The sequence below is a fragment of the Salvelinus alpinus genome, chromosome 28 (assembly GCF_045679555.1).
Source record: "Salvelinus alpinus chromosome 28, SLU_Salpinus.1, whole genome shotgun sequence".
Taxonomy (NCBI): domain Eukaryota; kingdom Metazoa; phylum Chordata; class Actinopteri; order Salmoniformes; family Salmonidae; genus Salvelinus; species Salvelinus alpinus.
In genome coordinates this window covers 41,506,932-41,534,913 of record NC_092113.1, presented here as the reverse complement: position 1 = coordinate 41,534,913, position 27,982 = coordinate 41,506,932, and the positions used below count along the sequence as shown (strand labels likewise).

Below are 27,982 nucleotides of genomic sequence, written 5' to 3'. Positions count from 1 at the left end.
TCGCTTCAGCCCCGAGATCTATCTTTCCCAGTGGAGTGGATGGTTCAGGAATAAACACACACGCAGTCCTCGCCGTGGACGGTTGGCAGACCAACTAACATGTACCCAGGGAGAAGGCCTGGACAGAGGAAGGGTGGAGTGTTATGACTGAGAAAGCAGGGATGGTGGAAGAAGAGGAAGAGTGACAAGTAGAAAGAAGACGGAGAGAAGTTCTTGACAGAGTTTCAAGAGGCGCTGTCGAAGAATCACGTCTGGACATTCTCCACGGTCAGTGTGTTGGCGATGTGATCCCTGCTGTCCGATAGAGGAAGGACAGAGACAGAGAGAGGGGGACTGGTCTGAGACCTGACTGTCTGTCCTGAGTTATATTATTTATGAGGGGGACTGGTCTGAGACCTGACTGTCTGGCCTGAGTTATATTATTTATGAGGGGGACTGGTCTGAGACCTGACTGTCTGGCCTGAGTTATATTATTTATGAGGGGGACTGGTCAGAGACCTGACTGTCTGGCCTGAGCTGTCTACTTTATGAGGGGGACTGGTCCGAGACCTGACTGTCTGGCCTGAGCTGTATACTTTATGAGGGGGACTGGTCCGAGACCTGACTGTCTGGCCTGAGCTGTCTACTTTATGAGGGGTACTGGTCCGAGACCTGACTGTCTGGCCTGAGCTGTTTACTTTATGAGGGGGACTGGTCTGAGACCTGACTGTCTGGCCTGAGTTATATTATTTATGAGGGGGACTGGTCCGAGACCTGACTGTCTGGCCTGAGTTATATTATTTATGAGGGGGACTGGTCCGAGACCTGACTGTCTGGCCTGAGCTGTATACTTTATGAGGGGGACTGGTCCGAGACCTGACTGTCTGGCCTGAGCTGTATACTTTATGAGGGGGACTGGTCCGAGACCTGACTGTCTGGCCTGAGCTGTCTACTTTATGAGGGGTACTGGTCCGAGACCTGACTGTCTGGCCTGAGCTGTTTACTTTATGAGGGGGACTGGTCTGAGACCTGACTGTCTGGCCTGAGTTATATTATTTATGAGGGGGACTGGTCCGAGACCTGACTGTCTGGCCTGAGCTGTCTACTTTATGAGGGGGACTGGTCTGAGACCTGACTGTCTGGCCTGAGCTGTTTACTTTCTGAGGGGGACTGGTCCGAGACCTGACTGTCTGGCCTGAGTTATATACTTTATGAGGGGGACTGGTCTGAGACCTGACTGTCTGGCCTGAGCTGTTTACTTTCTGAGGGGGACTGGTCCGAGACCTGACTGTCTGGCCTGAGCTGTATACTTTATGAGTGTGACTGGTCAGAGACCTGACTGTCTGGCCTGAGCTGTATACTTTATGAGGGGGACTGGTCCGAGACCTGACTGTCTGGCCTGAGCTGTTTACTTTATGAGGGGGACTGGTCTGAGACCTGACTGTCTGGCCTGAGCTGTTTACTTTCTGAGGGGGACTGGTCCGAGACCAGACTGTCTGGCCTGAGCTGTTTACTTTATGAGGGGGACTGGTCCGAGAACTGACTGTCTCCCCTGAGTCAGTGAGTCAGTCAGTCCGATATTTGTCGTCTTGTGTTTTGGATCTCAGTCAGACAGGCCGTCCACCATGTCTGTCCCCCTGGAGCAGGGCTCCTACCCCGGGGACAGGGAGCAGGCAGGTCTGGGGACCCTACAGAGACAGCTCATTTGTCCTATCTGTCTGGAAGTATTCACCAAACCAGTGGTCATCCTGCCATGCCAACACAACCTCTGCAGGAAGTGTGCCAACGACCTCTACCAGGTAGGAGCTAAAAGCCAGAGTCGGTCATATTCATTAGAACACACCGCAGCAAAACATTTTGCAACAGGAAAGGAAAATAAGCATGTATTGTTAAGCATGTACTGCGTTCAAGTCTCAGTGTGTCTAAAACTGTGCCCTTTCACTGTGAGCTCAGAGGATCTGTAAGCATTCAAAATAGATCCTGTAGCTATGTAATTGAGAGAAGAGTCAGTCTATGTTTAACGGTGTTAACATGATTACTGTAGTTGACATCCTCATATCTCTGAGCGCTGGGGAGAGAGATAATCAAGGAGATTGGATGAGATACTCAACAAGCATGCTCAACTCCAGCTTCAGTTCATAATGAGATACTCAACTCCAGCTTCAATTCATAATGAGATACTCAACTCCAGCTTCAATTCAGAATGAGATACTCAACTCCAGCTTCAATTCAGAATGAGATACTCAACTCCAGCTTCAATTCAGAATGAGATACTCAACTCCAGCTTCAATTCATGATGAGATACTCAACTCCAGCTTCAATTCATGATGAGATACTCAACTCCAGCTTCAGTTCATAATGAGATACTCAACTCCAGCTTCAATTCATAATGAGATACTCAACTCCAGCTTCAATTCATTATGAGATACTCAACTCCAGCTTCAATTCATAAAAGCACATCTGGTTGTATTGGCAAACTGCATTGTTGACTGTAACCATATACTTCTTGCTTGTATTCTCACTCAGATGTCTAGTTGTATGTTGCTAGTCTGAATTTCACCGGCATCCACACCCTTCTCCCCCCTCATCCTCCATCACACCCTTCATCCTCCATCACACCCTTCTCCCCCTCATCCTCCATCACACCCTTCATCCTCCATCACACCCTTCTCCCCCCTCATCCTCCATCACACCCTTCTCCCCCCTCATCCTCCATCACACCCTTCATCCTCCATCACACCCTTCTCCCCCCTCATCCTCCATCACACCCTTCTCCCCCCTCATCCTCCACCACACCCTTCATCCTCCATCATACCCTTCTCCCCCTCATCCTCCATCACACCCTTCTCCCCCCTCCTCCTCCATCACACCCTTCATCCTCCATCACACCCTTCTCCCCCCTCAGCCTCCATCACACCCTTCATCCTCCATCACACCCTTCTCCCCCCTCATCCTCCATCACACCCTTCTCCCCCCTCATCCTCCATCACACCCTTCTCATCCTCCATCACACCCTTCATCCTCCATCACACCCTTCTCCCCCCTCATCCTCCATCACACCCTTCTCATCCTCCATCACACCCTTCATCCTCCATCTCACCCTTCTCCCCCCTCATCCTCCATCACACCCTTCTCCCCCCTCAGTCTCTATCTCACCCTTCTCCCCCCTCAGTCTCCATCACACCCTTCTCCCCCCTCAGTCTCCATCACACCCTTCTCCCCCCTCAGTCTCCATCTCACCCTTCTCATCCTCCATCTCACCCTTCTCCCCCCTCAGTCTCCATCACACCCTTCAGCCTCCATCACACCCTTCTCCCCCTCATCCTCCATCACACCCTTCTCCCCCCTCAGTCTCCATCTCACCCTTCATCCTCCATCACACCCTTCTCCCCCCTCAGTCTCCATCTCACCCTTCAGCCTCCATCTCACCCTTCTGCCCCTCATCCTCCATCACACCCTTCTCCCCCCTCAGTCTCCATCTCACCCTTCAGCCTCCATCACACCCTTCTCCCCCCTCATCCTCCATAACACCCTTCTCCCCCCTCAGTCCCCATCACACCCTTCAGCCTCCATCACACCCTTCTCCCACTTAGCCTCCCACACACCCTTCTCCCCCTTAGCCTCCATCAGACCCTTCAGCCTCCATCACACTCTTCAGTCTACCTCAGACCCTTCAGTCTACCTCAGACCCTTCAGCCTCCATCACACTCTTCAGTCTACCTCAGACCCTTCAGCCTCCATCACACTCTTCAGTCTACCTCAGACCCTTCAGCCTCCATCACACCCTTCAGCCTCCATCACACCCTTCAGTATACCTCAGACCCTTCAGTCTACCTCAGACCCTCTTATCCACACAGATACACAAAGTATGCCTATCAGGACTTCCAAGCAGGGGTTAGAGAGGGATGTTTAACCTCTGTACACGTTGCTGCAGTACAGATCCGTAACAGGTGTGTGGATTATGAACTGCTAATTTGAGCCATGGTGAAGACATCTGAGACTATTTTCATAATGGAGGCCACAGCCTACTTCTACTGCTGTTGCTTAGTTAGTTAGGCCCATGTCAGGCCCATGTTAGGCCCATGTCAGGCCCATGTCAGGCCCATGTCAGGCCCATGTCAGGCCCATGTCAGGCCCATGTCAGGCCCATGTCAGGCCCATGTCAGGCCCATGTTAGGCCCATGTTAGGCCCATGTTAGGCCCATGTTAGGCCCAGACTCAGGCCATAGAGATGGACAAAAGAGGAGTTCTTAGTCAAGGTGAAGCCTCTATCAGATCATGAACGTTATCTACGACTATCACCGTCTCTATGGTTGTGCTTTAATGTGAAGTTTATTTGGCAGGACGAACCCTCCAATGGTACACAGCTTTCAACTGTCAAAACCTCTCAACCAAGCCCCACTAGTGACACAAACGACACGGTTTCAGACAGCTACTCCCCTACCCTGGTTACAGACAGTTACTCCCCTACCCTGGTTACAGACAGTTACTCCCCAACCCTGGTTACAGACAGTTACTCTCCAACCCTGGTTACAGACAGTTACTCCCCAACCCTGGTTACAGACAGTTACTCCCCAACCCTGGTTACAGACAGTTACTCCCCAACCCTGGTTACAGACAGTTACTCTCCAACCCTGGTTACAGACAGTTACTCTCCAACCCTGGTTACAGACAGTTACTCCCCAACCCTGGTTACAGACAGTTACTCCCCAACCCTGGTTACAGACAGTTACTCCCTGGTTACAGACAGTTACTCCCCGACCCTGGTTACAGACAGTTACTCTCCAACCCTGGTTACAGACAGTTACTCCCCAACCCTGGTTACAGACAGTTACTCCCTGGTTACAGACAGTTACTCCCCGACCCTGGTTACAGACAGTTACTCTCCAACCCTGGTTACAGACAGTTACTCCCTAACCCTGGTTACAGACAGTTACTCCCTGGTTACAGACAGTTACTCCCTGGTTACAGACAGTTACTCTCCAACCCTGTTTCCAGGCACATTCATTTACTGCTCCTCTTCAAACCCAGCTGGTCCGTAATGAAAGAGAGGAGCACTGAGAGGAGTGATCTTCCGTTATACCCAGAAGCAGCTGAGGACAAGAGCACTATTCTAGGACCTCTATCTGTCTTTCACTCTGTCTCTGATCTGTCCATCTCCTCTCCTCTGCTCTGTGGGGGGGGGGGGGAGTGAAGCGGGATCACTGAGTGTGTTTCTGTCTGTAAACTACTAAACTTATTCGATGAAGGAGTCTGGCTTCAGCAACAGCCACTAAATCACTATATCTCCCAGTTGATCAACAGAGGGTTGGTTATTAGATTATTCTGGATGATGATCTGTGGCTTCAAATGTTTGATACTTGCATGATAATACCCAACTGAGGTAAGAACAGCTGTTTCAGAACAGCTGAGAGTTGTTTACAGAGAGGAGAGACTATTTCCCGTAATACTTAGCCAATTACTCAGAGCGAAGATCCGTTAATGTTTTCTGGGCACGGTGGGCAAGTTTCACATCGTCCTTATTTCCAGTCAGTCACCGCTCTCACAAACACCTGGAGAAGTCTCTGGAGTCACGTTACTATCATAAAGCAATGTTCTGAGATGTGCAGCAACCCGACGGCATGGACGTCATGCTGAGTGTATATGTATACATTATATATAACTACCGGTCAAAAGTTTTAGTGCACCTACTTAATTCAAGGGTTTTCCTTTATTTTTTAGTGTTTTCTACATTGTAGAATAGTAGTGAAGACATCAAAACTATGAAATAACACATATGGAATCATGTAGTAACCAAAAAAAGTGTTAAACAAATCAAAATATATTTTATAATTGAGATTCTTCAAATAGCCACCATTTGCCTTGATGACAGCTTTGCACACTCTTGGCATTCTCTCAACCAGCTTCACCTGGAATGCTTTTCCAACAGTCTTGAAGGAGTTCCCACATATGCTTAGCATTTGTTGGCTGCTTTTCCTTGACTCTGCTGTCCGACATCTCAAACCATATCAATTAGGTTGAGGTCGGGTGATTGTGGAGGCCAGGTCATCTGATGGACCACTTCATCACCCTCCTTCTTGGTCAAATAACCCTTACACAGCCTGGAGGTGTGTTGGGTCACTGTCCTGTTGAAAAATAAATGATAGCCCCAATAAGCCCAAGCCAGATGGGATGGTGTATCACAGCAGAATGCTGGTTAAGTGTGCCTTGAATTCTAAATAAATCACAAACAGTGTCACCAGCAAATCACCCCCACACCATCACACCTCCTCCATGCTTTACGGTGGGAAATACACATGCGGAGATCATCCGTTCACCCACACCGCATCTCACAAAGACACCCTTCTTGATGTCACTTGTTAAATTCACTTCAAAGAGTGTAGATGAAGGGAAGGAGACAGGTTAAAGAAGGATTTTTAAGCCTTGAGACAATTGAGACATGGATTGTGTTTGTGTGTGTGCCATTCAGAGGGTGAATGGGCAAAACAAAAGATGTAAGTGCCTTTGAACAGTGTATGATAGTAGGTGCCAGGCGCACCGGTTTGTGTCAAGATCTGCAACGCTGCTGGGTTTTTCATGCTCAACAATTTCCGGTGTGTATCTAGAACGGTCCACCACCCAGAGACAACTTCACATAACTGTGGGAAGCATTGGAGTCAACATGGGCCAGCTTCCCTGTGGAACGCTGGGTGGTAGCCAAGCGGTTAAGAGGTTGGGCCAGTAACCGAAAGGTTGCTGGTTCGAATCCTATAAGCTGACTAGGCTAAATCTGCCGATGTGTCTTAAGCAAGGCACTTAACCCTAATTGCTCTTGTAAGTCGCTCTGGATAAGAGTGTCTGCTAAATGACTGAAATGTAAATTAACGCTTTCGGCACCTTGTAGACTCCATGCCCTGACGAATTGAAGCTGTTCTGAGGGCAAGGAGTGGGGGTGCAACTCAGTATTAGGAAGGTGTTCTTAAGATGGCGCCGGAGGGTAGGGCTGCCGGTTAACCAACCATGCTATTTTGTTTGTTTTTTCACGTTGTTCGTAACTTATTTTGTACATAATGTTGCTGCTACCGTCTCTTATGACCGAAAAGAGCTTCTGGACATCAGAACTGGGATTACTAACATCAAACTGGACGAGGAGTTCTTCTTCAATGAATCGGACGTGAGGGATATACTGCAGACACCCGACCAGATCCAGATCCCTGTGATTCGCTGGAAAAGGAAACGTAGGTTTCGCGGAAAGAGATCAGGATGCCTTGTGAGGATCAGGCGACGAGTGGCTAATCTGCCCTTGCCTTTCGTTCTGCTAGCTAACGTTCAATCGCTGGAAAATAAATGTGATGAACTGAAAGAACGTATATCCTACCAACGAGACGTTAAAAACTGTAATATCTTATGTTTCACCAAGTCGTGGCTTAATGATGACATTAAGAACATACAGATGGCGGGTTATAGAACAGCAGCCTCTGGTAAGACACGGGACGGGGGCCTATACATATTTGTAAACAATAGCTGGTGCACAATATCTAAGGAAGTCTCAGGGTTTTGCTCGCCTGTGGTAGAGTATTTCATGATAAGCTGTAGACCACACTATCTACCAAGAGACTTTTCATCTGTATTTTCGTAGTTGTCTACATACCACCACAGACCGAGACTGGCACTAAAACCACACTCAATGAGCTGTACTCCGCCATAAGCAAACAGGAAAACGTTCATCCAGAGGCGGCGCTCCTAGTGGCCGGGGACTTTAATGCAGGGAAACTTAAATCAGTTTTATCAAAAGGTTTTACAGCTGCAACATCGAAAGCATCCTGACGGGTTGCATCACTGCCTGGTATGGCAACTGCTCGGCCTCCGACCGCAAGGCACTACAGAGGGTAGTGCGTAAGCCCAGTACATCAATGGGGCCAGCTTCCTGCCATCCAGGACATCTATACCAGGTGGTGTCAGAGGAAGGACCTAAAAATTGTCAAAGACTCCAGCCACCCAAGTCATAGACTGTTCTCTCTGCTACCACACGGCAAGCGGTACCGGAGTGACAAAGTCTAGGTCCAAGAGGCTTCTAAACAGCTTCTACCCCCCAAGCCATAAGACTCCTGAACATCTAATCAAATGGCTACCCAGTCTTCCCCCCCTTCTACGCTACTGCTACTCTCTGTTATTATCTATGCATAGTTACTTTAATAACTACCTACATGTACATAATTACCTCAATTACCTCGACACCGCACATTGACACATTGACTCTGTACCAGTACCCCCTGTATATAGTCCCGCTATTGTTATTTACTGCTGCTCTTTAATAATGTTTTATTCTTATCTCTTACATTTTTAGGGATTTTCTTAAAACTGCATTGTTGATTAAGGGCTTGTAAGTAAGTATTACTGTAAGGTCTACAGCTGTTATATTCGGTGCATGTGAGAAATCAAATTTGATTTGATTTAATGTTTTGTACATTCAGTGTATATATAATGTTCTATATTTAAACTGAGACTCAGCAATATGACGTTGCCACGTGCAACAGGCCCGATACAGCTGTTTACTTCCTGCATCGCTGTGCATGTGTGTGTGTTTATAGACAGCATGCTGAGTAAGGTGTGTAGCCCTCTCTGTTCCAGGTGGGGTCTGGAGGGAGGTTCCGCTGTCCGTCCTGCAATCAGGAAGTTGTGTTGGACCGTCACGGTGTCTACGGGCTGCAGCGCAACCTGCTGGTAGAGAATATTATTGACGTCTACAAACAGGAGTCCACCAGGTGAGAACAGAGGTCTTTAATGTAAAGAGCTTTGGTAAGGGAGGGGATGGGATTAGACATGGGTGGCCAGGTCAACCCTCATCTTGGTGGACTATATTAGTGAGGGAGTGGTGTGGGTCGCTCTCCTGAAGGTTTCAAAATAAGGATGCCAAAGGAATATCAACAAATTACATCTAGACGGCATTTTAGTTTTTACTTTGGCTTCCTAATCCTGACTGACATTTCCTCCTCATCTCCTTCCCACAATCCTCCTAGCTCTAGATCCCAGTCGTCAAAGCCTGCGGGCCAGCCCACCTGTGAGGAGCACAACGGTGAGAAGGTCAACATTTACTGCATCACCTGTCAGGTGCCCACTTGTTCCCTCTGCAAGGTGTTCGGTGCCCACAACACCTGCCAGGTGGCACCGCTGACACAAGTCTACCAGCAGCAGAAGGTGAGTGAGTGAGGCCACAGGCATGGGTCGCACATTGATGACATCACAGAAGGCAACTTTCACCTGGGTAGTGTTCATTAGGGCACACTGTAGCAAAAAATAATAATAATCTTATTGGACAAGTTCTGTGGGATGATACCTGGGTGTAGAGATGGGCCTTGGAAATCATGGTTTAATTTGTGCTGTAACGTATCAGGGGGCTCATCCTGGATCATATTAAACTAGGAAAGAAAGTAGCCTGACTCACCAGGCAGTTACAGGTTTTGCTTCTGTGAAACTTTTACACTTTAGATGTATGATGATATCATAAGATGTGTAGAAGATAAAATAAAATGATTCTGACTCCACCAGTAACAGTAGCTACGGTGATTCCTCTGTGAAACCTCTCCTTTCTCTCAACAGGCTGAGCTGAGTGAGGAGGTTAGCTCCTTGGTGGCGTCGAACGGCCAGGTCCAAGCCTTCATCGATGAGTTGGAAGTGACCTGCAAGACTGTTGAGGTTAGCGCTGTTTGTGTTGTATCTTCTCTGGTGTGTTGTCACTTTTTACACCTATAAAGTGTTGAGTGCTCCTTGGTGTGGTTATAAGATCAAGATTCAAATCAACAGTGAGCCAAAGTTTTGTTTATACTCAGCCTGTAACTAATACAATATTTTTATTTTATTTTTATTTAACCTTTTATTTAACTGGACAAGTCAGTTAAGAACAAATTCTTATTTACCGTGACGGCCAAAACCAAACCCAGACAACGCTGGGCCAATTGTGCTCCGCCCTATCGGACTCCCAATCACGGCCCGTTGTGATACAGCCTGGAATCGAACCAGCGTCTGTAGTGACGCCTCTAGCACTGAGATGCAGTGCCTTAGAGCGCTATGTGCCACTCGGGAGCCCAATCTATGAGTTATACTTTTCCAGTTGTTCAGTTATAAAGAATGTTGACGTTAGTGCCTTTTTGTGCCTGTTCTACTTTGATGTATTGTCATGGACACCCGTAAAGGGGACGAGGGCTGCTTGGTTTTGATCAGTAATACTCTGCCAACAAAACGTGTCCTTACGACATCCCGGAACGTCCCAAAATGATCCCTATAAAGTCGTCAGGACGTCTGAGAAAGTTTGACCGCGTGTCTGTGTTTCTACAGGAGAACTGTAAGACCCAGAAGCAGACCGTGTGTGAGACGTTTAACCGCGTGTCTGTGTTTCTACAGGAGAACTGTAAGACCCAGAAGCAGACCGTGTGTGAGACGTTTAACCGCGTGTCTGTGTTTCTACAGGAGAACTGTAAGACCCAGAAGCAGACCGTGTGTGAGACGTTTAACCGCGTGTCTGTGTTTCTACAGGAGAACTGTAAGACCCAGAAGCAGACCGTGTGTGAGACGTTTAACCGTATCCTCGCCATCCTGGAGGAGCGACAGAGGATCATGAAGCAGCGAGTCACGTACGAGCAGGAGGAGAAGACGGGTCACGCTCGTTCGCTGGTGCGATCCTACAGAGAGAGCGTAGAGACCAGCACCAAACTGGTAGAGACTGCTGTGACCACCATGGAGGAACCTGAGATGGCTGCCTTCATGAAGGTACGATACCGTACAGTACAATACAGTACCATACAATACAATACAGTACCATACAATACAGTACCATACCATACAATACGATACAGTACAATACAGTACGATACAATACAGTACGATACAATACAATACAGTACGATACAATACAGTACGATACAATACAATACAGTACGATACAATACAGTACGATACCGTACAATACAATACAGTACGATACCGTACAATACAATACCATACAATACCGTACAATACAATACAGTACGATACCGTACAATACAATACCATACAATACCGTACAATACAATACAGTACGATACCGTACAATACAATACAGTACGATACCGTACAATACAATACAGTACGATACCGTACAATACAATACAGTACGATACAATAAAATACAATACAGTATGATACCATACAATACAGTATGATACAATACAGTACGATACCGTACAATACAATACAGTATGATACCATACAATACAGTATGATACCATACCATACAATACAGTACGATACAATACAGTACGATACCATACAATACAGTACCATACAATACAGTACGATACCGTACAATACAATACAGTATGATACCATACAATACAGTACGATACCATACAATACAGTATGATACCATACAATACAGTATGATACCATACAATACAGTACGATACCATACAATACAGTATGATACCATACAATACAATACGATACCGTACAATACAATACAGTATGATACCATACAATACAGTATGATACCATACAATACAGTATGATACCATACAATACAGTATGATACCATACAATACAATACAGTACGATACCATACAATACAATACAGTATAATACCATACAATACAATACAATACAGTATGATACCATACAATACAGTATGATACCATACAATACAGTACGATACCATACAATACAGTATGATACCATACAATACAATACAGTACGATACCATACAATACAATACAGTATAATACCATACAATACAATACAATACAGTATGATACCATACAATACAGTACGATACAATACAGTACGATACCATACAATACAGTACGATACCATACAATACAGTACGATACCGTACAATACAATACAGTATGATACCATACAATACAGTACGATACCGTACAATACAGTATGATACCATACAATACAGTACGATACAATACAGTACGACACCATACAATACAACACAGTACGATACCATACAATACAATACAATACGATACCGTACGATACAATACAGTACGATACAAGAGGGAGTACTGGTACGGAGTCAATGTGGAGGCTATATACAGGGTGTTACGGTACCGAGTCAATGTGGAGGCTATATACATGGTGTTACGGTACCGAGTCAATGTGGAGGCTATATACAGGGAGTACCGGTACAGAGTCAACGTGGGGGCTATATACAGGGGGTACCAGTACAGAGTCAATGTGGAGGCTATATACAGGGAGTACCGGTACAGAGTCAATGTGGAGGCTATATACAGGGGGTACCGGTACAGAGTCAATGTGGAGGCTATATACAGGGGGTACCGGTACAGAGTCAATGTGGAAGCTATATACAGGGTGTTATGGTACAGAGTCAATGTGGAGGCTATATACAGGGGGTACTGGTACAGAGTCAATGTGGAGGTTATATACAGGGGGTACCGGTACAGAGTCAATGTGGAGGCTATATGCAGGGTGTTATGGTACAAAGTCAATGTGGAGGCTATATACAGGGAGTACTGGTACCAAGTCAATGTGGAGGCTATATACAGGGGGTACTGGTACAGGGTCAATGTGGAGGCTATATACAGGGGGTACTGGTACAGAGTCAATGTGGAGGTTATATACAGGGGGTACCGGTACAGAGTCAATGTGGAGGCTATATACAGGGTGTTACGGTACAGAGTCAATGTGGAGGCTATATACAGGGAGTACTGGTACCAAGTCAATGTGGAGGCTATATACAGGGGGTACTGGTACAGAGTCAATGTGGAGGCTATATACAGGGGGTACCGGTACAGAGTCAATGTGGAGGCTATATACAGAGGGTACCGGTACAGAGTCAATGTGGAGGCTATATACAGAGAGTACTGGTACAGAGTCAATGTGGAGGCTATATACAGGGTGTTACGGTACAGAGTCAATGTGGAGGCTATATACAGGGTGTTACGGTACAGAGTTAATGTGGAGGCTATATACAGGGGGTACCGGTACAGAGTCAATGTGGAGGCTATATACAGGGTGTTACGGTACAGAGTCAATGTGGAGACTATATACAGGGTGTTACGGTACAGAGTCAATGTGGAGGTTATATACAGGGGGTACCGGTACAGAGTCAATGTGGAGGCTATATACAGGGGGTACCGGTACAGAGTCAATGTGGAGGTTATATACAGGGGGTACCGGTACAGAGTCAATATGGAGGCTATATACAGGGGGTACCGGTACAGAGTCAATGTGGAGGCTATATACAGGGGGTACCGGTACAGAGTCAATGTGGAGGCTATATACAGGGGGTACCGGTACAGAGTCAATGTGGAGGCTATATACAGGGGGTACCGGTACCGAGTCAATGTGGAGGCTATATACAGGGAGTACTGGTACAGAGTCAATGTGGAGGCTATATACAGGGGGTACCAGTACAGAGTCAATGTGGAGGCTATATACAGGGAGTACCGGTACAGAGTCAACGTGGGGGCTATATACAGGGTGTTACGGTACAGAGTCAATGTGGAGGCTATATACAGGGGGTACCGGTACAGAGTCAATGTGGAGGCTATATACAGGGGGTTATGGTAACGAGTCAATGTGGAGGCTATATACAGGGGGTACCAGTACAGAGTCAATGTGGAGGCTATATACAGGGAGTTACGGTACAGAGTCAATGTGGAGGCTATATACAGGGAGTTACGGTACAGAGTCAATGTGGAGGCTATATACAGGGGGTACCGGTACAGAGTCAATGTGGAGGCTATATACAGGGGGTACCGGTACCGAGTCAATGTGGAGGCTATATACAGGGAGTACTGGTACAGAGTCAATGTGGTGGCTATATACAGGGGGTACCGGTACAGAGTCAATGTGGAGGCTATATACAGGGGGTACCGGTACAGAGTCAATGTGGAGGCTATATACAGGGTGTTACGGTACAGAGTCAATGTGGAGGCTATATACAGGGTGTTACGGTACAGAGTCAATGTGGAGGTTATATACAGGGTGTTACGGTACAGGGTCAATGTGGGGGCTATATACAGGGAGTACTGGTACCAACTCAATGTGCGGGGGTACAGGTTAGTCGAGGTAATTTGTACGTGAGTGAGTGAGTGAGTGAGTGAGTGAGTGAGTGAGTGAGTGAGTGAGTGAGTGAGTGAGTGCACGTGTGCTAAGATGTGGAGAATCAGTGCAGGTGGTCAGTCCAGTTCAAGTGTTCAGCAGTCTGATGGCTTGTAGATAGAACCTGTCTCTGAGCCTGTTGGTATCAGAACTCATACCCGACGGTAAGGGAGTGAACAGCACGGTCCCAGTGATGTACTGGGCCAACTGGTGGACCTTTTGGTCGTGGACAGAGCAATTCCCGTACCACGCCGTGATGCAACCTGGTCAGGATGCTCTCGATCGTATTTGGAGAGGACCTGGGTCGGCATGCCGTATTTCTTCAGCCGCCTTTAGGAAGTAGAGACGCTGTTGTGCCCTCTTGACCAGAGTGGTGGAGGTGTTGGTCCATGTTAAGTCCTCGGTGATGTGGACGCAGAGGAACTTAAAACTGCTGACTCTCTCTACTGCAGTCCTCGGTGATGTGGACGCTGAGGAACTGACTCTCTCTACTGCAGTCCTCGGTGATGTGGACGCTGAGGAACTTAAAACTGCTGACTCTCTTCACTGCAGTCCTCGGTGATGTGGATCGGGGCATGTTCCTTCCTCTGCTTTCTGAAGTCAACAATCAACTCCTTTGTGTTGCTGACATTAAGGGAGTGGTTGTTGTCCTGGCACCACAATGCCAGTTCAATTACCTCCTCCCTATAGGCTGACTCGTTGTTGTTGGTTATCAGGCCTATAACCGTGGTGTTGTGCAAAGCCACACAGTCGTGGGTGAACGGGGACTACAGCTGAGGACACCACGGTGTTAAGAGTCAGTGTAAAGGAAGTGTTGTTGACAATCCTTACAGCCTGTGGTCTGCCGGTCAGGAAGTGTTGTTGCCAATCCTTACAGTCTGTGGTCTGCCTGTCAGGAAGTGTTGTTGCCAATCCTTACAGTCTGTGGTCTGCCTGTCAGGAAGTGTTGTTGCCAATCCTTACAGTCTGTGGTCTGCCGGTCAGGAAGTGTTGTTGCCAATCCTTACAGTCTGTGGTCTGCCCGTCAGGAAGTCCAGGATCCAATTGCAGAGGGTAGTGTCTAGACCCAGGGCTCTGAGCTTGGTGTCGCGTTTGGAGGGAACAAAAGTGTTGAATGCTGAACTGTAGTCGGTGAACAGCATTTTCACAGAGGTGTTCCTCTTGTCCAGATGTGTTACGTCCGTGTGAGTAGCGATGGAAATAACATCTTCCGTGGATATGTTGGAGTGGGTCCAGCGTGCCCGGCATGTGGGCCATGACCAGCCTCTCGAAGCACTTCATGATGACCAGCTTGAGCACGACGGGGCGATTTAGTCATTTGGGTATGTCACCTTTGTTTTTCTTGGGCACTGGGACGATGGTGGTCTCCTTGAAGTAGGTGGGGACTACAGCCTGGGACAGGGACAGGTTAAATGTGTCCGAGAAGACGCCCGCCAGTTGGTCAGCACACACCCTGAGGACGCGGCCAGGGATTCCATCTGTGCTGTTGGTTTTGCGAGTCTACACTTTTTGGAGAGTTTTCCTCACGTCAGCATCGGAGAGCGAAAGCACCTGGTCGTCCAGAGCAGTGAGAGTTTTCCTGGATGGCTCGGTATTGTCTACCTCAAAGTGAGCATAGAATGTTTTTTGCTCGTCTGGAACGGAGGCTTCAGTGGGAACCACACCGCTGGATTTGCCTATGTATTCTGTGAAAGTCTGTGGTCCTTGCCACATCCGTCGTGAGTCTAAATTGTCGAACATCAATTCAAGTTTGAGTCTGTATTGTCTTTTTGAGTCCCTACTGGATTTGCGGACCTCGTACCTGCTTGCCCTGTACGCGCCGTGCGTCACCGAGTCATCGGGGTTCATTCTGCTGACATTGAATGTTCTCAGTATGGTATGGATATCTCCGTTCGTCCAGGGTTTTTGGTTGGGGTATGTCCGGATTGTTATTGTGGGTACAACATCATCAAACACATTTCCTAATGAAGAATGTGACTGACGATGTATATTCACTCAATGTTGATGCAATACAATACAATACAATATTGAAAGACTTTGATAGGGAAACATATTTCATACTGGAATTGTTATTATCTATCTTTTACGTCAATTGCTTTTAATCATTTTGCCTTTTTCCCTTTTTCTCAGATTGCAAAAGACTTGATTGTAAAGTGAGTGCCCTCTTATTTTTAATCTGGTACTGATAATAAGTAACTAATAACAGGTAACTAATAAGAAGTAACTAATAACAGGTAACTAATAAGAAGTAACTAATAAGAAGTAACTAATAAGAAGTAACTAATAAGAAGTAACTAATAAGAAGTAACTAATAAGACGTAACTAATAAGACGTAACTAATAAGAAGTAACTAATAAGACGTAACTAATAAGAAGTAACTAATAAGACGTAACTAATAAGACGTAACTAATAAGAAGTAACTAATAAGACGTAACTAATAAGAAGTACGATTTGTTAGAAGTTTGGAACGGTTTAGGCCATTCTACTGATAAATACTTTATTTCTATTTTGTTTCTGTCTCATTCAAACTCTCTCTGTCTGTCCCAAATTCTGTCTATCCTTCTCTCTCTGTATCTGTGCTACCTCATCTATATCCCCCTCTCCTTGCCAGGGTGAATGAGGCGTCCAGTACCTGCATCGTGGAGACCCTGGAGCCTGGTTATGAGAACATGGACCACTACAGGGTCAACTTCAACGCAGAGAAGAGGGCTCTGTACAAGTTGGACTTCATCAAAGGTACCGTGGCTGCGTCTGAACTATCTTAGACCTTATATAGAGCACCACTATCTTTTAGCCGGAGCCCCATTGGCCATCAGTGTGTTCTACTGATGTTCTGGAGCCCCATTGGCCATCAGTGTGTTCTACTGATGTTCTGTGTTCCACATCAGCAGTAGAGAAGACACACCTAACCTGTTTTATTGTCTCTGTTCATTGTAGTGGAGGAGGAGGAGGGAGAGGAGGTTCCTGAGGAGGCAGAACCAGAGCCGGAACCAGAATGTGAACCAGTTCTGGACCTAGAACCAGAGGCCGTTCTGGAACCAGTAACAGTTCATGAACCAGTGGCACTGCCAGCACTGGTGCAAGAACTAGAGCCAGAATTAGTACCACAGCCAGTGCCAGTGCCGGTGCCGGTGGTGGTGGAAGACCTACGGACAGAACCAGAGCAGGTGCCAGTGACAAAGCGACAGCTAGTTCCAGAACATGTGGCAGTTCTAGAGCCGCTGGAAGTTCTAGAACCAGAGTCGGCATCCAGTCAGGTCCTGGATGCAGAGCCTGCGTTGGAGCTGAAGACAGTGGGAGAGTGTTGGGGACTGAAGGACCCAGCAGAGCTGACAGAGCAGCTCAGGGATCAAGCAGAGGGGTGTGATGCAGACCTGCAGAAAGAGGAGTTCTGTGACCGAGAGTGCTTCAATACACAACAGGTATTTCCTCCACCAATTGGAAGGGAAATGATGTAATTGCTACATGTTATGTTACATACATGAACTAATTTCAGACATGTTATGAGAATATTAATAATACTTAGTGATTTCTTCATTGACAGACAAGTGACAACAAAGGATTTCATTTTATTTTTGCCCTTACCATTTCTCTCTTTGAGAAAGACAACAGAGTAAAGAGTCAGGGTGTCCCGACAGACAACAGAGTAAAGAGTCAGGGTGTCCCGACAGACAACAGAGTAAAGAGTCAGGGTGTCCTGACAGAGAACAGAGTAAAGAGTCAGGGTGTCCTGACAGAGAACAGAGTAAAGAGTCAGGGTGTCCTGACAGAGAACAGAGTAAAGAGTCAGGGTGTCCTGACAGACAACAGAATAAAGAGTCAGGGTGTCCTGACAGAGAAAACACTGTCTTGTTTTAAATGTCCCAACTGTGTCCCAAATGGCACCCAGGCCTATTCCATTATTAGTGCACTACTTTTGGTCAGAGACGGGTTCTTAGTTGTAGTGCACTATATAGGGAATAGGAGACCGTACACAGGGACCACTTAGGGCCAGATTCAAAGCCAGAGCTGTGGCAGGAGGAACATGATGCAGGAGGTGACTTGGAGCTCCAGGACCAGCAAGCTGAGGCCAGTGAAGACACTAGACTCTACCCCAGCTGGTACACCCATGGCTGGACAGAGGTTAGAGGGGTGGTCCCGAGAGGCACTTGACGTACCTGTGGCTGGGAGAAGGAGCATCTTCCCGCTAGCTCGGGAGCTCCAGACCCCAGCCTCTACTCCAACCCCTGCCTAGGCCCCAGCCTTTACTCCAACCCCTGCCTCAGCCTCAATTCCAACCCCTGCCTCAGCCCCAGTCTCTACTCCAACCCCTGCCTCAGCCCCAGCCTCTACTCCAACCCCAGCCTCTACTCCAACACCTGCCTCAGCCTCTACTCCAGCCCCAGCCTCTACTCCAACCCCTGCCTCAGCCCCAGCCTCTATTCCAACCCCATCCCCAGGCTCGACCACCCCAGTATCCCCCTATCCTGCCCCAACCCAGACCTCTGTGGATGTGTACCAGCCCTGTCCAGAGCAGGCAGGTATTGGGAGGCTTCATGAAGGAGGACATCCATGGGTTTGTGTCCTTGGTTGGGCTGGGGGAGAGAGCTGCAACCAGGGGGGTATGGCCCCCACCTCCACCTCCACACCAACTCAACTATGATAACCAATCACAAACTACCAGCTCCACATCCATCTCTTCCTCATCCAGTCATCATGTCCGTCACTGCCTCTGCTCTGTCACCTGTATTACTTATGGAGGGTTTCTGATAGCTTTGACCCTGTGTTGTGAATGGCCCCGTGTTGTGAATGGCCCCGTGTTGTAAATGGCCCCGGTGTTGTGAATGGACCACGTGCTGTGAATGGACCCCGTGCTGTGAATGGCCCCCCCGTGCTGTGAATGGCCCCCCGTGCTATGAATGGCCCCCCGTGCTGTGAATGGCCCCCCGTGCTATGAATGGCCCCCCGTGCTGTGAATGGACCCCCGTGCTGTGAATGGACCCCCGTGCTGTGAATGGCCCCCCCGTGCTGTGAATGGACCCCCGTGCTATGAATGGCCCCCCGTGCTGTGAATGGCCCCCCGTGCTGTGAATGGCCCCGCGTGCTATGAATGGCCCCCCGTGCTGTGAATGGCCCCCCGTGCTGTGAATGGACCCCGTGCTGTGAATGGACCCCGTGCTATGAATGGCCCCCCGTGCTGTGAATGGCCCCCGTGCTGTGAGTGGTTCTTCCATCCCCAATGCACTTCTGTAATTGTCAGTCTTTTCCTCAATTTTGTATAATTTTCTACCCTTTTCTTTCATAATTTCCATCTGTCCATCCATCTCTCTCTCCCTATAGGCTGTCACGCTCTTCTTCTTCATCCTGGCCCTGGTCATCATGCTCCAGACTGTGTGGGCCCACATCAAGAGCCTTGCTTTTATATAGCAGAGAACAGCAGCAGGATTCACACTGCAACCTGGTTGATAATACTAAGGTACTGGTCTGGTGTGGCACGGAGGGCGACTAGGCAGGGTATTCGGTTTAGGAGGTGCTTATGTAACGGATGTGAAATGGCTAGCTAGTTAGCGGGTGCGTGCTAGTAGCATTTCAATCAGTTACGTCACTTGCTCTGAGACTTAAGTAGTGTTGCCCCTTGCTTTGCAGAGGCCGTGGCCTTTGTGGAGCGATGGGTAACGATGCTTCGTGGGCGACCGTTGTTGATGTGTGCAGAGGGTCCCTGGTTCGCGCCCGTGTCGGGGCGAGGGGACGACGTAAAGTTTAAACTGTAACATTGATGCTGTTGACCCGGATCACTGGTTGCTGCGGAAAAGGAGGAGGTTTAAAGGGGGGTGAGTGTAACGGATGTGAAATGGCTAGCTAGTTAGCGGGTGCGTGCTAGTAGCATTTCAATCAGTTACGTCACTTGCTCTGAGACTTAAGTAGTGTTGCCCCTTGCTCTGCAAGGGCCGTGGCCTTTGTGGAGCGATGGGTAACGATGCTTCGTGGGCGACCGTTGTTGATGTGTGCAGAGGGTCCCTGGTTCGCGCCCGAGGTCGGGGCGAGGGGACGTACTAAAGTTATACTGTTACACTTACCTCGGATCAGTTTTGGTCTTTTGGATAATAATGAATAAGAGTATCTGGATGGGGGGGACCTGATCCTAGATCTGTTCTCCTATTCTAGGACACTGTATGAATAACTACCATCACATCATGTCCCTGGGATGTTCGGGGATGTTGGCGATGGGTATTTCTTCTGGGAAAGAAAGAAGTACAAATCGGTCTAGGAGTTTAATCTGTGAATATTGACTGTTTAGCATGGAACTGATGAAAAATTGACAGGCAATCCTTAACAATTTACCCGGCTTGGAGTCATCGTTTTTTTTTTGTGTGGTCAACAAACTGATGCTTTTTAGTGGCTGTTTGACTTGCAATCTGAACTAGATGTTTCTACCTGCAGATGGTAACCATGGTTTGTCTTTCTGAGATAGGTGGTATTTTACTGCAGCGAAGGCTTGTCGTATAGGTTGTGACTACTTGCAATGTCGATCCGACGTATTTTGATGACGTTGTCTGAAGATACGGCATCACTCGGATTTGTTTTGTTTTCTGTTGTCTTGGTTACCATCTGACTGAGGAAACAAAAAGCAGCACAAATCGAAGCAGCAGGTCTTTCAGCGAGAGAGAAGTTTCCTGATACTCCCTCCACTTGATTATCCATCTCTGTTTACCTCCCCCCTCTTCTAGGGTCTAACCCTTTCGGTGGGACCACGGGAACGGGAGAGGAGGGATGGGAGCAGAGCATTGACACACATTTTAGCCCCCAACAGCACTACTAATGCTGCCACCTTGTGGCTATAGAGTGGTATGACAGGCAGTCGGTCTGGTGGGTGGCTGCTGGCGCTGGTAGGAATGTAAGGCTAAGACAGGATGTAATGGAGGATCGTATTTGTGTAATGTTATTTTGTGAGAAGAATCACACCCAAAACCCAATCACACAAAATAAAACATTATATAGTGGGGCATTATGGTAGCTGCTGCTGCTATCTCATAATAATGGTTATCTTATGGTCCAAGTTCCAACCCTCTTCTGTTATCTATGGTTCCCTTATGGTCCAAGTCCCAACCCTCTTTTGTTATCTCAGCCCAACTGGAAGCTTGTGGTCAGAAGTGGGTAGGACTTGCGGTGCTGTCTTGTGCTCTCACAAAATCTTTTAGCATTCACTTATGCTCGTCCATTGAATCATGACGCTCCTTGCTGCATGAAATAGGTTTGACATCATGATTAACTTTCTTTGTTATAAACACATTTATTTTATTTAACCTTTATTTAACTAGGCAAGTCAGTTAAGAACAAATTCTTATTTACAATGACGGCTTACCAAAAGACAAAAGGCCTCCTGCTGTGACGGAGGCCTGGGATTTAAATAAATAAATAAATACAATATAAATATAGGACAAAACACACATCACAACAAGAGAGACAACACTACATAAAGAGAGACCTAAGACAACATCATAGCAACGCAGCAACACATGACAACACAGCATGGTAGCAACACAACATGGTAGCAGCACAAAACATGGTACAAACATTATTGGGCACAGACAACAGCACAAAGGGCAAAAAGGTAGAGACAACAATACATCAAGCAAAGCAGCCACAACTGTCATTAAGAGTGTCCATGATTGAGTCTTTGAATGAAGAGATTGAGATAAAACTGTCCAGTTTGAGTGTTTGTTGCAGCTCGTTCCAGCCGCTAGCTACAGCGGACTGAAAAGAGGAGCGACCCAGGGATGTGTGTGCTTTGGGGACCTTTAACAGAATGTGACTGGTAGAACGAGTGTTGTATGTGGAGTAGGAGGGCTGCAGTAGATATCTCAGATAGGGGGGAGTGAGGCCTAAGAGGGTTTTATAAATAAGCATTAACCAGTGGGTCTTTCGACGGGTATACAGAGATGACCAGTTTACAGAAGAGTATAGAGTGCAGTGATGTGTCCTATAAGGAGCATTGGTGGCACATCTGATGGCCGAATGGTAAAGAACATCTAGCCGCTCAAGAGCATCCTTAACTGCCAATCTATAAATTACATCTCCATAATCTAGCATGGGTAGGGTGGTCATCTGAATCAGGGTTAGTTTAGCAGCTGGGGTGAAAGAGGAGCGATTACGATAGAGGAAACCAAGTCTAGATTTAACTTTAGCCTGCAGCTTTGATATGTGCTGAGAGGAGGACAGTGTACCGTCTAGCCATACTCCCAAGTACTTGTATGAGGTGACTACCTCAAGCTCTAAACCCTCAGAGGTAATAATCACAACGGTGGGCAAAGGGGCATGCTTCTTACCAAACCACATGACCTTTGTTTTGGAGGTGTTCAGAACAAGGTTAAGGGTAGAGAAAGCTTGTTGGACACTAAGAAAGCTTTGCATTTCACACAAAATCCGGGGAGGGGCCAGCTGAGTATGAGACTGTATCATCTGCATATAAATGGATGAGAGAGCTTCCTACTGCCTGAGCTATGTTGTTGATGTAAATTGAGAAGAGCGTGGGGCCTAGGATCGAGCCTTGGGGTGCTCTCTTGGTGACAGGCAGTGGCTGAGACAGCAGATTTTCTGACTTTATACACTACACTCTTTGAGAGAGGTATTTAGCAAACCAGGCCAAAGACTCCTCAGAGACACCAATACTCCTTAGCCGGCCCACAAGAATGGAATGGTCTACCGTATCAAAAGCTTTGGCCAAGTCAATAAAAATAGCAACAAAATATTGCTTAGAATCAAGGGCAATGGTGACATCATTGAGGACCTTTAAGGTTGCAGTGACACATCCATAACCTGAGCGGAAACCAGATTGCATACCAGAGAGAATACTACAGACATCAAGAAAGCCAGTCAGTTGATTATTGCCAAGTTTTTCCAACACAACATGAATGATTCCATGTAAGCATCTCTCTGTGTCTGCATATAATGCATTATTGGTGTGCTCTCTTGAATAGCCTATGTGACCTTTTCACTAGCTTATTGGCCTAAATAGATTAGGCTTCCTTATCTGTAGTACCTTGCATTTGAAGGCATCTGTCCATCTCCTTTCTCTGTCCAGATTGAGCCTGGGTCAGAGAACCCCACACCACAGGGAGGTGGTCCCTCCTCCCACTCCTCCCCCTCCTCTCCTTCCTCCAGTGAGTCCCCTCGTCTCAGCTTCTCTTCCTCCTGGCTCAACGCTCTCTCCAAGAAGAAGAAATGAAGAAGAGATTGTCTGTACCACAGAGGGCCTGTCTGAGCCATCATGGCTACAGAGGGCCTGTCTGAACCATCATGGCTACAGAGGGCCTGTCTGAGCCATCATGGCTACAGAGTCTGAACCCTCATGGCTACAGAGGGCCTGTCTGAACCATCATGGCTACAGAGGGCCTGTCTGAACCATCATGGCTACAGAGGGCCTGTCTGAACCATCATGGCTACAGAGGACCTGTCTGAACCATCCCTCCAGAGGGCCTGTCTGAACCATCCCTACAGAGGGCCTGTCTGAACCCTCATGGCTACAGAGTCTGAACCATCATGGCTACAGAGGGCCTGTCTGAACCATCATGGCTACAGAGGGCCTGTCTGAACCATCATGGCTCCAGAGGGCCTGTCTGAACCATCATGGCTACAGAGGGCCTGTCTGGACCATCATGGCTACAGAGGGCCTGTCTGAACCATCATGGCTACAGAGGGCCTGTCTGAACCCTCATGGCTACAGAGGGCCTGTCTGAACCATCATGGCTACAGAGGGCCTGTCTGAACCATCATGGCTACAGAGGGCCTGTCTGAACCATCATGGCTACAGAGTCTGAACCCTCATGGCTACAGAGGGCCTGTCTGAACCATCATGGCTACAGAGGGCCTGTCTGAACCCTCATGGCTACAGAGGGCCTGTCTGAACTATCCCTACAGAGGGCCTGTCTGAACTATCCCTACAGAGGGGACAGGCCAGGCAGAGACAAGGCCAAGATGGTTGAAACGTCAATGATGTAAAATTCTTCTAATTAAAATATTTTTAACATCAAGAGCCGAGAGCTACACGTGTTTTCCCAGGCACACAGAGAAAAGCATACTCAATATTCACTGACCATTTTGCAGGTCTTAAATCTGGTACCTACTGTACGTTATTGTGCTCATGTACACTATGTGTTGGGGTAGGATACGATTTAAATATCTCTTCATTATTTGTTCTACTTCATTGATTGTTATTATCATGTGATGCATGATGGGTCTATCCAATGTGTGTGTTTATCTGTTGGGAAATTTTCTTTAGCATATCTAGTTTTGTTGTTCTGGCGTCCACCGATGCATGATAAGTTGTTGTTTTCACTGTTCTTGTTCATCCCTGTATACAGCGCCTTCAGAGAGGTTTCACAACACTTGACTTTTTCCACATTTTATTGTGCCACAACTTGAATTTTAAATTTATTACATTTAGATTTGGGGGTGGGGGGGGGGGGGTCACTGTCCTACACACAATACCACATAATGTCAAAGTAGAATTGTGTTTTTAGATTAAATTTTTACAAATTAATTAAAAATGAAAAGCTGAAATGTCTTAAGTGGATAAGTATTCAACCCCTTTTGTTATGGTAAGCCTAAATAAATTCAGGAGTACACGTTTGCTTAACAAGTCACATAATAAGTTGCATGGACTCACTCTGTGTGCAACAATAGTGTTTAATATGATTTTTGAATGACTACCTCATCTCTGTACCCTACACATAGAATTATCTGTAAGGTCCCTCAGTCGAACAGTGAATTTCAAACACAGATTCAACCACAGAGACCAGGGAGGTTTTCCAATGCCTCACAAAGCAGAACACCTATTGGTAGATGGGTAAAAAAAAAAAAAAGCAGACATTGAATATCCCTTTGAGCATGGTGAAGTTATTAATTACACTGTGGATGGTGTATCAATACACCTAGCCACTACAAAGATACTCAGTCGCCGGAGAGAAAGGAAACCACTCAGGGATTTCACCATGAGGCCAATGGTGACATTAAAACAGTTAGAGTTAATGGCTGTGATAGGAGAAAATTGAGGATGGATCAACAACATTGTAGTTACTCCACAATACTAACCAAATTAACAGAGTGAAAAGAAGGACATCTGAACAGTCAAAATATTCAAAAACACGCATCCTGTTTGAAACAAGGCACTAAAGCAATACTGTAAAAATTGTGGCAAAGCAATTAACTTTTTGTCCTGAATACAAAGCGTTATGAGTACCACTCTCCATATTTTCAAGCATATTGGTTGCTGCATTATGTTATGGGTATGCTTGTAATTGTTAAGGACTGCCCTCTGATTACAATGAAGATCAAGATGTGCCGCTCTGTTCTGGGCCAGTTGCAGCTTAACTAGGTCTTTCCTTGCAGCCCATGACTGGACAATAATCAAGATAAGACAAAACTAGAGCCTGCAGGACATGCTTTTTTGAGGGTGGTGTCAAAAAATCAGAGCATCTCTTTATTACAGATATACCTCTCCCCATCTTTACAACCATTGAATCTATATGTTTTGACCATGACAGTTTACAATCTAAGGTAACGCCAAGTAATTTAGTCTCCTCAACTTGTTCAACAGCCACACCATTCATTACCAGATTCCGCTGAAGTCTAAAACCACCCATTCCGAAACAGACTGCAACTCTTTGTTAAGAGTTTCAGAGACTTCATTAGCTGTGGTTACTGAGGTGTTTATGGTTGAATCATCAGCATACATGGACACGCATGCTTTGTTTAATGCCAGTGGTAAAAGAGTAGAGTGCCTAGAGAGCTGCCCTGCGGTACACCACTCTCTACATGTTTGACATTAGAGAAGCTTCCATTAAAGAAACCCCTTTGAGTTCTATTAGATAGGTCAGAATCCACAATATGGCAGAGTTTGAAAACCCATAACACATATGTTTTTTTTCAACAACAGGTTATGGTCAATAATATCAAAGGCTGCACTGAAATCTAACAGTACAGCTCCCACAATCTTCTTATTATAAATTTCTTTCAACCAATCATCAGTCATTTGTGTTAGCGCAGTGCATGTTGAGTGCCCTTCTCTATAAGCAAGCTGAAAATCTGTTGTTCATTTATTTACAGAGAAATAGTATTGCATTTGGTTTCTAACAGTTTGCTAAGAGCTGGCAGCAAGCTGATAGGTCTGCTGTTAGAACCAGTAAAGGCTGATTTACCACTCTAGGGTAGAGGGAGTACTTTCGCTTCCCTCCAGGCCTGAGGACAAAGACTTTCCTCCAGGGCGGAGGACAAAGACTTTCCTCTAGGCTCAGATTAAAAATATGACAGATAGGAGTGGCTATAGAGTCAGCTACCATCCTCAGTAGCTTTCCATCTAAGTTGTCAATGCGGTTTGCCATTATTGATCGATAATAATTTTTCCACCTCTCCCACACTAACTTTTAAAAAAAATCTAACTTTCAGTTTTTTTACTTAAATCTACTTGAAAATCTATGGCAAGAACTGAATATTATCAATGATCAAGAACCAATTTGACAGAGCTTGAAGAATTTTGAAAAGAATAATGGGAAAATGTTGCACAATCCAGATGTAGAAAGTTCTTTAGAGACTTACCCAGAAAGACTCACAGCTGTAATCGCTGCCAAAGTTGCTTCTGCAATGTATTGACTCAGGGTTGTGAATACTTACAGTGCATTCGGAAAGTATTCAGACCCCTTCACTTTTTCCACATTTTGTTACATTACAGCCTTATTCTAAAATCGATTGACTAAAATAGATTGATACTTTTTTCCCCTCATCAATCTACACACAATACCCCATAATGACATCACAATACCCCATAATGACATCACAATACCCCATAATGACATCACAATACCCCATAATGGCATCACAATACCCCATAATGACAAAGCCAAAAAAAATGGTTTTTAGAAATGTTTGCACATTTATTAACAATAAAAATCAGAAATACCTTATTTACATAAGTATTCAGACCCTTTGCTATGAGATTCGAAATTGAGGTGTATTCAGGTGTATCCTGTTTCCATTGATCATCTTTGAGATGTTTCTACAACTTGATTGGAGTCTACCTGTGGTAAATTCAATTGATTGGACATTATTTGGAATGGCGCACACCTGTCTATTTAAGGTCCCACAGTTGACAGCACATGTCAGAGCAAAAACCAAGCCATGAGGTCGAAGGAATTGTCCGTAGAGCTCCAAGACAGGATTGTGTCGAGGCACAGATCTGGGAAAGGGTACCAAAAAAATGCCTGCAGCATTGAAGGTCCCCAAAAACACAGTGGCCTCCATCATTCTTAAATCAAAGAAGTTTGGAACCACCAAGACTCTTCCTAGAGCTGGCCGCCCAGCCAAGCAATCAGGGGAGAAGGGCCTTGGTCAGGGAGGTGACCAAAAACCCGATGGTCATTCTGACAGAGCTCCAGAGTTCCTCTGCGGAGATGGGAGAACCTTCTAGAAGGACAACCATCTCTGCAGCACTCCACCAATCAGGCATGGTAGAGTGGCCAGACGGAAGCCACTCTTCAGTAAAAGGCACATGTCAGCCCACTTGGATTCTGCCAAAAGACACCTAAAGGACTCTCAGACCATGAGAAACAAGATTCTCTGGTCTGATGAAACCAAGTTTGAACTCTTTGGCCTGACTGTCAAGCATCACGTCTGGAGGAAACCTGGCACCATCCCTACGGTGAAGCATGGTGGTGGCAGCATCATGCTGTGGGGATGTTTTCAGTGATAGGGACTGGGAGACTAGTCAGGATCGAGGGAAAGATGAACATAGTAAAGTACAGAGAGATCCTTGATGAAAACCTGCTCCAGAGCACTCAGGATCTCAGACTGGGGCGAAGGTTCACCTTCCAACAGGACAAGGACCCGAAGCACACAGCCAAGACAACGCAGGAGTGGCTTCGGGATAGGTCTCTGAATGTCC

At 46.5% G+C, this 27,982-nt stretch overlaps 1 protein-coding gene across 1 annotated transcript; it reads left to right on the top strand.

Moving 5' to 3' along the window:
• The first annotated feature begins 26 nt into the window (after window positions 1-26).
• Window positions 27-24,676, top strand: trim101 (tripartite motif containing 101). The gene is made up of 11 exons (XM_071373220.1): window positions 27-267; window positions 1,587-1,778; window positions 8,575-8,723; window positions 8,979-9,156; window positions 9,559-9,654; window positions 10,492-10,725; window positions 16,198-16,220; window positions 16,679-16,803; window positions 17,005-17,489; window positions 19,387-19,522; window positions 23,129-24,676. The coding sequence occupies exons 2-10, from the start codon at window positions 1,605-1,607 to the stop codon at window positions 19,471-19,473; spliced, it is 1,551 nt and encodes a 516-aa protein (XP_071229321.1). The 5' UTR covers window positions 27-267; window positions 1,587-1,604; the 3' UTR covers window positions 19,474-19,522; window positions 23,129-24,676.
• The last annotated feature ends 3,306 nt before the right edge of the window (window positions 24,677-27,982 follow it).

What these genes read in the sequence shown, in the direction of transcription:
- trim101 (XM_071373220.1), top strand. Translation starts at nt 1,605, where the DNA reads ATGTCTGTCCCCCTGGAGCAGGGCTCCTACCCCGGGGACAGGGAGCAG. An exon ending in AGATGGCTGCCTTCATGAAG is followed by an intron (nt 10,726 to 16,197) that starts GTACGATACCGT and finishes CCTTTTTCTCAG; the next exon opens with ATTGCAAAAGACTTGATTGT. An exon ending in GCAAAAGACTTGATTGTAAA is followed by an intron (nt 16,221 to 16,678) that starts GTGAGTGCCCTC and finishes TCTCCTTGCCAG; the next exon opens with GGTGAATGAGGCGTCCAGTA.